The sequence below is a fragment of the Nothobranchius furzeri genome, chromosome 7, assembly GCF_043380555.1.
Source record: "Nothobranchius furzeri strain GRZ-AD chromosome 7, NfurGRZ-RIMD1, whole genome shotgun sequence".
Taxonomy (NCBI): Eukaryota; Metazoa; Chordata; class Actinopteri; order Cyprinodontiformes; family Nothobranchiidae; genus Nothobranchius; species Nothobranchius furzeri.
In genome coordinates this window covers 66,900,831-66,913,330 of record NC_091747.1, presented here as the reverse complement: position 1 = coordinate 66,913,330, position 12,500 = coordinate 66,900,831, and the positions used below count along the sequence as shown (strand labels likewise).

Sequence of the window (12,500 nt, the reverse complement as noted above, 5' to 3'; positions counted from 1 at the left end):
AAGACGGCTGTTTCACTATCAGCTGTGGTTCTGCAGAAGATCAAGAACCAATCACACACGTGTGCGTGTGCTACGTTAGGTGTGGCTGGGTTTGGTAGGGTAAGGGTAGCGGGCACGGGGGCCTGGCCAGGGAAGGCTTCAGCAGTACGGTGAACGGTCTAGACCGGTCTCCTGTGGTCAGTAGAATCAACATAAAGATGCTTTTCCAGGTTCCTGTTTGTGAGCAGACTGCCATGTTGTCAGAATGAAACCTTTCATACCGACCGTAGAACGGACGCGTGTGATTTCCGTACGGTGTCCACATAGACCATTAAGAGCGGTCACACCAGCTGTGTTACGGTGCGGGTCCAGATGTGGAGCTCCAGAATGTTTCAGCATGACGTCCATCTTGTCCAGACACCAAATGTGGATCTTCATGAAGTTGAAGAATAGCATGAGTTCAGCAAGGTGCATCTGCTTGGTGGCGAGAGACGTTTTATTTTTACCGGCCTAGTTTAGTTTTTAACAACGGGGAGATGGTGCAGCATGTCTGCGTGCTGCGATGCATTTTATCTGGAGTCCTATGGGAACCGGGCCACCTCCAGACCTTACCCTGTGTGAAAAGGCTTTGCACTCACCGAGGCCGAACTCGCACATCTTTAAAAGTCTGTTAGAAAAAGATGGCAGAATGAGGGCAAAACCAACCAGAGCCACGCGATGAGCAGTTACAGCCACCAGGTGGTGTCCGATGGTCATTTTATCCTCTAGTTCTGCCAGAACATCAGTTTGCTGCCTGCACGTGTTCTGTTTCTGTCAGCCAAACGGTAAAAACATGAAGCGTAACCAGTTAACAGTTGTGTGTGTTCTGTCTGTGTCTAAAAACAACTATTTCCTGTTGGTCGTCGTTTGGATTGTGGTGAAAGTTATTTTAATTCTGATGAGTTTAACCACAGCCAGCACGATTCTGCAACCCGCTGATGTAAAGTTGTGTCTTAAAACAAGATCTCTGGATATTTTAGGCTTTCCAGAGTCAGAAAATCCCGTTTCAAACCGGATTATGAACGGTTTCATCCGGAGTTGGGCAAATCATAACAGAGAAGAACTGTGTCCATGTGAAAAGTTGGTAAAAGCAGCTGTCTGGCTCACAGAGGTTCAGTTTCACTCATTTGTTGTTTGAATTAAAACATGATGGAGTTCTTTATTTTTATTTGTTTTTTTTACCGTGTCCTGTCTGGCTGTGAAGCAAACAGAACTGATGTCTGAATGCTGGTGGCAAGCCTTACAGATTTACTCTCAGGTGGAGCATCACAGCGTCTGCTTTTAATGTCACGCCTGATACTTAAAACTTTATTGTTGTTGTTTTTGAATGCTTTGTAATTCCGACCAGACACGGAGTCAAAGGTGAAAGAGAAAGGAAGAGAAAAAAGGTGTGTGTGTAGGTGCGGGGGGTGGGTTGGGTTGGCGGCGGGGTGGGGTGGGGGGGGACCACTACCAGCAGCCGGCAGAGACCCTGGAGATATCGGCGGCAAGCCCACAGGCCCGCCCGCAGCCTCCCACCCCCTAGCCGGCCGAGGCCGGGACTCAATGACCCGGGACCCAGGGGCGACCACCCCTGCCAGGGACCCAGCAGAGCCCAGGGACCCAGACCCCACCAGGCAGACGCCAAAAATCTTAAACCCCCTGACCCGGGAGCCACGACCCAGGCAGACCAAGGCACAACACTCCACACCAGGTGTGGCAGGGGGAGGGGAGACAAAGATCTATATCATCAAAAGAAGTCCCAGGAGAAGGGAGGAGTCAAAGGCCCCACCTGACATATACAGTCATACACAAACACAGTCACACACTCCCTCCCTCATGGTCACACATGCACATACAACCCAAGACTTACAAAAATACACGCCGAACACCCACTCATGCTCCCCATACACACCCTATTCACTCTGGTCCCGGTACTGCTGCACATGGGGTACACCCATCACCGGTTACCAGAGTTTGACCCTTTCTGCTGGGGTGCTGATGAGCAGGCTCCCCCGCCCAACGCCGAGCACAGCAACCCACCACCCCAGACCCCAACCAGATGGCCAGATCTCCCTCCTAGCCTCCAGCCCCAGGAAGCCTAGCAACAGCCCCAGGAAGCCTAGCAACAACAGAGGTGTGCTAAGACCCCTAGTCTCCCTCCGCCTGCTCCAATATAGTATTAGTGAGTGTTGATGAGGTGTATTCCATGGCTGTGGTTAACGGGCAGTGTGGGCATCGTCTGGCCTACGCCAGCTGATGCCACCGCACCGCCCCACTTGCACCCACAGCCCTCGGTGTGTAAGTGCAGTTTAAAATTGGAAGTGGGCACCGGCGCTCAGGATGAGGCTGGGAAATCCCCTTATCAAATGCCGTTGAATGTGCTCACTCCCAAGACCCTAAGTGTGTGTTTGTGTGGAATGTCGTTGGTGGAAGTGTTTAAGGTGCAGATAAAATTGGGGGGCAGGTTGCCACAGGAATGCAGAAATGGGGTCCATACCTGCACTCCCTAATTTGTCCACTCCATCGAGATTGATCTGAAGTGGAAGCAGAGGTTATATCAGGTGCAATATGATCTAACAAAAGATTTCTATACTGGTTAATGCAGAGAGTTTCTCTGTTTTTCCAATTCAAGAGGATAGTTTTCTTAGCGATGCATATGGCAGTCAGAACCACGTGAACCAAAGATGTTTCAATCGGGACATCGTCCAGGTTTCCCAGTAAACAAAGAGAGGGGGTGGATGGGATATGACATTTCAGACATTTTGACAGATCCTCACATACCCAAACCTAAAATTCCTGGACAGGTGGACAGGACCACAGTGCATGAATGTAATTGTCAGGAATGTTGTTTGTGCAGTGTGTACAGGTGTCAGACGACACAAACCCCATCCTGAACATCCGATGACCTGTATAGTGTACTCTGTGTAGAATTTTGTACTGAATTAATTGTAAATTGGGGTGTCTGATCATTTTAAAAGTTTTTAAACAAGTTTGGGACCAGAAGTTCTGGTCAAAGCTGACTGACAGATCCACCTCCCATTTTTCAATAGGGATTACTATTCTATCGTCTATTTTGGACAGTGTCTTATAGACTTTAGACAGTAGTTTGGGGGGTTTGAGATTATAAAAGTCTAATACCCTTGGTGGTGTTTGTAATTCTATTTTATTGAGCTTAAATTTTTGTTTGACTACAGATTTAATTTGGTGATATTCTAAAAAGCTATTCTTATCCATTCCAAATTGGGAGACTATTCTATTAAATGGGATGAAGTCCAATCCTTCATATATGTGTTCCAGGTATAGGATTCCTTTATTTTTCCAGTCCGGAAGGTTCATCATTTTGTTATTTTGTGAATCCTGATAAGAATAGTAAATGTCTGACCTGATGTTGGGCTAATACAGCCAGTCTGTCACTCCTCGCTCCTTGTAAAGTTTATTGTCCACATAAAGCTTTTCCACCGAGATGACAGCCCTCTTCCCATCCTGGATAAACTTTTTGCGCAGCGGAAAGAGGGCCCGGCGCAGATCCAGGATTTCCTCAGGGAACTGGTCATTAACGTTGAAATCTTTCCCTTTGAGCTCTCTTCCGTGACTTTTAACAAGATCTTTCTGCTTAAAATGTTCAAATTTAGCCACGATGGGACGAGGTCTTCTGCTGTCCACTCGTCTAGCTCCAAGGCGATGTACCCGGTGAAAGGTACCCGGTTTCTTCGGGTATCTTCATTTGTGTCTGGAGAAAGTTTTTTATTGTTTGCTCGCAGTTCTCCGCCCCTCCCGTCTGCTCCGGCAGGCCTGCGAACACCAGATTATCCCTCATGCTGCGGGCCTGACGGTCCAAAACCGTCTCCTTCAGAGTCTTGTTGTCCTGGGTGATCCGCGTCATTCCCTCTTCCAGGGAAGAAACGGACTCCTGCAGAGACGCGTTCTCAGCAGCGAGCCACTCCACCTGCTCCTGGCTGAACTCCAGAGATGTTCGGAGGTTCTGAAACTCCTGGTGAAGAACCTCGAGCAGATGAAGTCGCCCCTCAAATCCCAGAAGCCGTTTATCTATAGAATCTAATAATTCTAATACGTCCTTACGGGGAGATGAGGCCTCAGGCGAGTCCTGAGGACGGCTCCTCTTGGTCCCAGCAGGTGTTTCGGTCTCAGCTGCTGATTTCTTCTGACCCATAACGAATAACTCAAAAACTCTGTCAATATAGTTTTGTAAACTTTCTAAATTATCTTCACTTACCTCCAGGTTGAGTGAGTTATACTTACCAGATTATTTTTTGTGTCGTCAGTAGATAAATTAGGCAAAATGCGTCTTAATTGTGGATGTTTGTCAACGAGCTGCCATCAGCTTCAAACGTGTATCCGGTGATCGGCCGTCAGCGCATGCTCAGCTCCTCATCCTCCTCGCCCACCCCCGTGGGCGAGGAGGATGAGGAGCTGGAGGCGGATGGAGTTCTAATTTAATCTAATCAGATTTTTTCTTTTGGCTTCTATTCACAGGCTTTGAAAGCATTTTGGAGGGCTTGTTTGGGCCGGGACTAGTCAAGGATATCACTCTTTTCCAAGGTACACACACACACACACACACACACACGCACACACACACACACACAGGTAATTGAGTCCGTAACAAATGAAAGTGGTCCTGGTACCGACGGATGTGACTGGTTTGGTTCTGCTGGGATTGACTTCAGTGCTATGAAGCTGGACGACATCACACAAGCAGCTGGAGCTCTTCCTGTTGGTGGCGACACGTTTGTGGACGTCCAGTGACATCATCACTGTTTCATGCTGAAAACGTTCATCACAACTCCCCCCCCCCCCCCCAGGTTGGGAACCACTAAACAACCGAGTTTCCTAGAGTCCGGCTCCACGGCCCTCACTCATTAAACGTTAGTAGAAATATTCCTAGATTCCTTCCTATGAATGAAATCTAGAATGTTCGTATGAACGGTCAAAGTCCTGATGCTAAACCTCCGCTACGCAATCCTCTGATGATGAATGCCACCTGAGCCTAACTAGGAGCTCGTCTCCGTGTCACACTACGTCCTCGGCTCTTGAGGGGATTCCCTGGGTTCTTCCCGAAAAACAAAAAATTGTGGACAGTGAGATCGAGACACTGGCCGTGGAGGTTGTTGTTGTTTGCAGAGGTTGTAAACGTTGTCGGGACAGAGGAGACATTCCTGCCAGGAATAAATAAAAACTAGAATCTGATAAATCATAACGTAACGGTTTGTCGTTTCCATTTAAGGACTGGTTCTGGTTGGAGTTAGTTGGAGCTCACAGCATAGCTCCAGAAGGATCTCCAGGAATCAGATCCAGTCATGAGTACATTTGATAAGTGATGGCCCAGGTGTTTGGCCAAGTCATAGGCATGCTGCTGGAGTAGCATCAGGAGGCTAACATGCTGCTATGAGAAGCCTAAAGCCTACCTCACACCGGAAGCATCGTCTGCGCTGAACGGCACCGCTTCAAAGAGAATCCGTCAGAGTCTATGGAGGTGCACCGAACCAGCCGCGTGCTGACCCTAACCCCAGAAGCTGCACGCCGCGCCGCTACACATAGGATTGGGCTCTTTTTTTTTTTTTTGCCACAAGTTGCTTCTGGGACATGACAATTCCCACAGTTAACATAGGGCTAGACAGGAAGTCACACACGGTTTCAGTGTAAACCCACGTTAGTTTTCAAAATAAAAGTCTATTGCAGCAATGTAATTTTATAGTACGTCAATACAAGTGACCTAACAGCAATTTTACTCCCAGCATTGTTCCAGAAGTGTATTTCTCATGGTTTTAATCCTGGCAGTGGAGAGGATTAACATCATATGACTACAAACAGCAATATCCAACTTGATTTTCTTAGTTTGGTTTAGGATCCCTGTAGCAGGGTGTGGGTCCACTCCAGCCCTCAGCCAGGACGCTTGATTTGAAACTGTAGGATGTCTAAGGAAGATCCTGCCTTTCTCTACTATGATTGGCTATTCCAAGTTCAGACTGTCCTCCTGCCACCAACAGAAAGCTGCTTTGAGGAGTTTTATAAAGAAAATGTGAACTTAGCACCATAGTAACCATTCTGGCCTGTTTATTATTATTATTATTATTATTATTATTAATAACACATCAAACTTACGTATATAGCACTTTTTAGGAGACTCAAAGACGCTTTCATGCACTCTTTTTATTTTGTTTTTTTCTTTAATAAAAGGACCTGAAAAACATCAAATGTCAAATCAAATCACTTTTACGTCACATGTGCAGGTACACTGGTACAGTACATGCGAGTGAAATTCTTGTGTGCGAGCTTCACAGCAACAGTTGTGCAAAATACAGTAATGTAAAAACAAGCAAAATATAAAAATGGCTAATCTAAGTAATAATATATATAGTATGTAAGGTATATACATTCCTAAATGTGTGTGCTAACTATTTTATTTTTTTAGTTTTAATGTGAACGTGTTATAAATCTTATTGCATGTATCACACCTTCATACCTGTTGGCTTTTAAGTATTGAGGTAATCTTATTAAAGCTGAGTAAATAGGATGACCTTACCTGGTATGAAATATAGTAAAACAGTTCTATGTTGCCCAGCCGTTGGGTCACACGTAAGCTTCATTCAAATCTTGCATCGCTGCAACACTTTTATTTTTGAAAATTGCCCGGCGATTTTACAATGAAACGGTGTTTCCTGTCTAGCCCTATGTTAACTGCGGAGTTGACGTGTCCCAGATGCAGCTCGTGGCAAAAGTAGAACCTGATCCTACCTTTAGCAGCGTTGGGTGGAGCGGTGCAGCGTTGGGTGGAGCGTTGGGTGGAGCGGTGCAGCGTTGGGTGGAGCATTGGGTGGAGCGTTGGGTGGAGCGTTGGGTGGAGCGTTGGGTGGAGCGGTGCAGCGTTGGGTGGAGCGTTGGGTGGAGCGGTGCAGCGTTGGGTGGAGCGTTGGGTGGAGCGGTGCAGCGTTGGGTGGAGCGTTGGGTGGAGCGTTGGGTGGAGCGTTGGGTGGAGCGTTGGGTGCAGCGTTGGGTGGAGCGTTGGGTGGAGCGGTGCAGCATTGGGTGGAGCGTTGGGTGGAGCGGTGCAGCGTTGGGTGGAGCGTTGGGTGGAGCGGTGCAGCGTTGGGTGGAGCGGTGCAGCGTTGGGTGGAGCGTTGGGTGGAGCGGTGCAGCGTTGGGTGGAGCGGTGCAGCGTTGGGTGGAGCGTTGGGTGGAGCGGTGCAGCGTTGGGTGGAGCGTTGGGTGGAGCGTTGGGTGGAGCGGTGCAGCGTTGGGTGGAGCGTTGGGTGGAGCGTTGGGTGGAGCGGTGCAGCGTTGGGTGGAGCGGTGTGGCGCGGTGTGAAACCGGTGTTAACTTAACAAAGTGAAGACCTAAGACAGCCTATAGTAAAAAGATAATACCAGGAGAGCCAACAGATAAAGGCAGTTTAACACTGTGTTAAATGCAACAAGATTCATAACAAGTTCACACTCAATGTTTTTCAGGTTCTTTTACAAAATAAAAGCGGACAGAATGGTTATTATAGCGATGAGTCCACGTTTTCTTCACAAACTCCTCCACATCTAGCTGCAGACAGAAGCCTCTGCAGCGAGGGAAGACGGTTTTCTGCTACATGAAATAGCCAATCGTATGAGAGTCCTTCCAGCCAATCAGAGGCAAGAAAGGCAGGACCTTCCTAGGACATCCTACGATTCCACGTCCTGCATCCAGGACATCATTAAGACCTTGACCCTGACAGCTTCCTGTTGGTATCAGGCATGAGGTCATGGGGCTGCTCCTACCACTCTGTTATCCACATGGTGATGGGCTACGTGTCAGGATGTAAATGAAGTGGACTCCATGTTGGTTACACATGTCCTGTCGGTGTTTTATTGATTGTGTTTCACAAATTTGATGAGTCCTGTGATTGCATTCATCCCTGTTCAGGTCAAACTCAGAGTACTAAAGGACCTGCGCCAAGGGTTTTGCTTCATGCCACCTGGCACATCGTTGTCTGAATATTCTACTGAGTTCTAGATCTTTAATACTGAGCAGAGCTGCTAAATGTGTGATAGCTTCCCAAAACAACCCCTTCCTGTGCAGAGTGGTGCAAACCAGATATAGATTTGATTTGCACCACTACACAGCCTCCTTCCTCCATCCCTTTCTGTTTCTCAGTAACAAGGTCAGCATGGCGCCCCAGAGCCATGTGACCCATCCCCCACCATCAGCCATTTTTAGAATATTTGGGCATGCCATTTTCACTCATGCATTAAACGTCCACATATGCACACACACCACTAAAGATGACACAGATTGTGTAAAAGCTCACTCCTATGTGTGCACACACACATCGTTATCAACCGAGAGGGACAAAAAAAAAGACTCAACCCTAACTCCAAAGACCTGCTGTCCACCCACAGCAGATGTCACACAGGTCTTACACTACTGAGCTGTTGGTTGTAAAGCATGAGTGTGACCCGTTATTAGGAAGTAATACTATTCATCTTAAACGTGTTCAGATAAAACCTGTTAGAAACCGTCGTTTCTTTCATCCGTCTGCTCACAAGCATCGCGTTTCCCAGAAGTCCGTAGATTAGAATCGTGTTTATACTGTGGGTATATTTAAAAGTAGCCTCATAATCGCTCATATTTCTAATTTTTTTCTCTTCCTGAGTAAATGGCTGTGTTGAGCGATGTACATTCCCCTTCCGTTACACTGGGGGTGCCACAGGGGTCTGTCCTGGGGCCCCTCTTTTTTTCCTTCTATCATCTCCCTTTGGGAACGATCTTTGAGCGGTTTGGCATTGGCTACCACATCTATGCTGATGATTGTCAGATCTATCTGGAAATGAAGGGCCCAAACACAGATTTGATAATTGCCGATTGTCTCACAGAGGTTAAGAGGTGGACGACTGTAAACTTCCTCAGGCAGTATGAGTCCAAGACTGAGTTGACTCTCTCAATTCAATTCAATTCAAAAATATTTTTAGTCCCAGAAGGAAATTGATTGATGATCTCGCTCATTGTTAGTCCCAGATATTTTAGGTTGCGTCAGTAAACAGTGTGTCACTAGCTTAGGAGTCGAACCGGATGCTATTTTTTGATGGTCCCTCAGGTAAACGCGGTTGTGACATCCTGCTTTTTACTACTGCGCCGCTAGTACGTTTGAAACCTGTACTAAAGCGGGCACATTAGGAATCTGTGATTCATGCCTTCATCACATCCCGCTTGGACTATGCAAACTTGCTTTTAATTGGAACCTCAGTCTTAAACCGGCTACAGATGGTGCCAAACGCTGCTGCAAGGTTTTTAACAAACACAGACGTACCCATGTCACCCCAGTTCTGGCACGGCTCCATTGGCTACCTGTGCGTTTTAGGATATGCTTTAGGATCTTGCTCTTTGGTTTTAAAGCCTGAAGTGGTCTTGCATCGTCCTACCTGTCTGACCTGCTTACGCCCTATGTGCCAGTGTGCTCTTTGAGATCAGCTGGCCGCTTTCTACTTTATACTCATGTGATGCACGACAAAGCAAGCAGGCCTTTGTACATGTGGCTCCCATCCTCCGGAATGCACTGCCCATCACCACCCGTCAGTCGTCATCCGTTGCAGCCTTCAAGTCACATTTAAAGACCACTGAGCTGGCTTTTAGTCATTTTATCTGTCTTGCTTATCATAATGCTCCTTTAGGTGATACTATTTGTATTCATTGATCATGTTTTGTTGGTCTTTGTTGGTTTTGTAAAGACCCATTACAATGGCCATGCTTTCAGATAGAATCTCTGTTTGGTTTTTAATCTCAATGCTCATTTAGGTGTTTTATTTATTGATTGTGTTTTACTTGGTGTTATTGGTCCTCGTATGGTTTTGTGGTGTGCAGCGCTTTGGTCAGCTCACATGCTGTCTTTAAGTGTGCTTTAATAAGTACACGTGGGAAGGCTCCTGTGAGAAGGAAGTGCTCTTCTCAGTACGGGACCTGCAGACCTGGAGACAGGCAGAAATCAGCATTTCAAGCATCATTTTGGTCCACTCTCATCTCGTCATGTTTTAGTCACCAAGCTTGTCAGTGTCTGGGTTTCATCATGAGAAAAAGGAGCGTGAACTAAATCACTCAGTCGTCGTTGTTGACAAAACAACACCGGAGCTTATTCTTCTCAGAAGGAACCCTTTCTCAGCGACCATGACGTTAGTCATTTACATGGAAGGCACAGACTCTTGGTTCGTCAGACACCCAGGCTGCCTTTATTCAACCACAAAAAGGTGACTGTGGTTTAAAGTTTCAGGACACCTTTGAAGTTTCATTAAAATCGGTCAGAAATTGTCCAGAAAACGGTCACAGAGTTTCCAACAAAGAGCGACCAAGCTGACTCAAACATGCTGACTGTTGACCAAGGCATAGCAGCATTAAGCCCATGGTACACACACACACACACACACACACACGCACACACACACAATAGTGAGACTGAGGGGTCACGTTAGCAGGGGGACTGGACCTAATTGGTGCTTTCCCAGGGATGTTGTAAGTGACACAAATGCAGGTTCAAGCACAGCTCACCTGTGACCTTTTCATGACTGCAGCCAGTGGAGATGGATGATGGAACAAAGACAGAGCGTTAGCTAAGTCTGGTGGAGGTTCCACAGGAAGCTGGAAAAACTAGAACGTGACTGAGAAAAAAGAAATGGATGTGATCCTTTTTATTCTCAACTAGTTCTGTTGCTGAGACACACACACACACACACACACACACACACAGACGCACACACACATGCACACACGTACATGCATGCACACACACACACATGCATGCACACACACACACATGCATGCACACACACACACAGACGCACACACACATGCACACACGTACATGCATGCACACACACACACATGCATGCACACACACTCTCACACACTTGCACATGCATGCATGCACACATACACACACAAATGCACACACACACACACACACACACACACACACACACACACACACAGACGCACACACACATGCACACACGTACATGCATGCACACACAGACATGCATGCACACACACACAAACGCATGCACACAAACATGCACACATACACATACATGCATGCACACACACACACACACACACACACACACACACACACACACACACACACATACACACAGACGCACACACACATGCACACACGTACATGCATGCACACACACATGCATGCACACACACACACATGCATGCATACAAACATGCACACATACACATACATGCATGCACACACACACACACACACACACACGCACACACTTGCACACACATGCATGCACACATACACATACATGCATGCACACACACTCTCACACACTTGCACATCCATGCATGCACACATACACACACACAAACACACACGAATGCACACACGTATGCACGATCGCACGCACACAAACACACATACACACACACGCACACACACACACATGCACGCATGTACACACAAACACACACATGCACACAAAACTAAAACTGAAGCTATAGTTTTGTTTCTATAAGTTAAAATACTTTTTGCATATTTATGTCATGAAGCAAATGTCCAGGAAGACCATTTGTGTGTTTTTTTGCCAGCCAGCGAGTCCGTTCTATCGTGGCAAGATGTGTAGGAGGATTAAGAGTCATTGGTGGGAGTAGAAGGAAGTAGAAGAAACAATCTTTTTAACCCATTATTATGACCTGGATGACCGAGATCAGCACTTCACAAGAACAAAAATCTAAAAAAACAATAAAGATTAAAACATTTTTTTAAAATATCTTAAAAGTGGGAAAAGTAAATCATTGTGATGAAACGGGAAAGAGAAAATGAATAAGAAAGTTGACGAGGTGGTGATGAAGAATCAACCGCAGGTCACGCAAACGCCATCCTGAACAGGTGAGTTTTCCCTACCTTTAATAGAATATGATATCTCTATCTTTCCCTCGGGGCAATCGGTTTCACAGCAAGTAGCGACAAAGACAAGCAGCAACATAAAACCACACACACTACATTAAAACAGGCCCGTTAATATTTTAGCAGAGCAGGGGTAGAAGAGTCTGTTTTCTTGACCCTTGGTGACTGATATCAGTTACATGATGATGTGAATACCGGCTGCAACTGTCGTTGGTATAGAAAATAAATAACGGTGAAGTACGCGGCCTTGTGGAGAACTGGTAGAGGAGAAACCCTGCTGACCCTCACCCACTGAATCTGAACTGGTAACGTCCTACAGCCAACATCAGAGGCCCGAGGCAGTACCACAAACAGCTTCTCAGCAACAGGACGGGCTTGAATACAGATCATCACAGACAAAAAACAATAAAACGCAGTCGTGTAAACGTATGAGTTCCCTCGAGATTCCTTAAAGTCGTATTTAACAGAGTTCCTTTTGCATCGCCCACCCCCGTCTGGCCGGTGAGCACACTGCACCACCAGCTGCAGGGCACGGATCTTAAGGAGCCGGCCTCCTGTGCCATCTGGGCCCGGGCTTTCCCTCTCTTTAATCTTCTGGAG

The 12,500-nt window shown here is 46.7% G+C and overlaps 1 protein-coding gene across 1 annotated transcript in view; it reads left to right on the top strand.

Moving 5' to 3' along the window:
• The window catches only part of lcor (ligand dependent nuclear receptor corepressor), a 103,212-nt gene that overhangs the window by 33,861 nt on the left and 56,851 nt on the right, over nt 1-12,500 (top strand). Inside the window, exon 2 of the mRNA XM_054751884.2 lies at nt 4,495-4,560. Within this exon, the coding sequence (XP_054607859.2) occupies nt 4,495-4,560 (66 nt within the window). The remainder of the gene's footprint in view (nt 1-4,494; nt 4,561-12,500) is intronic.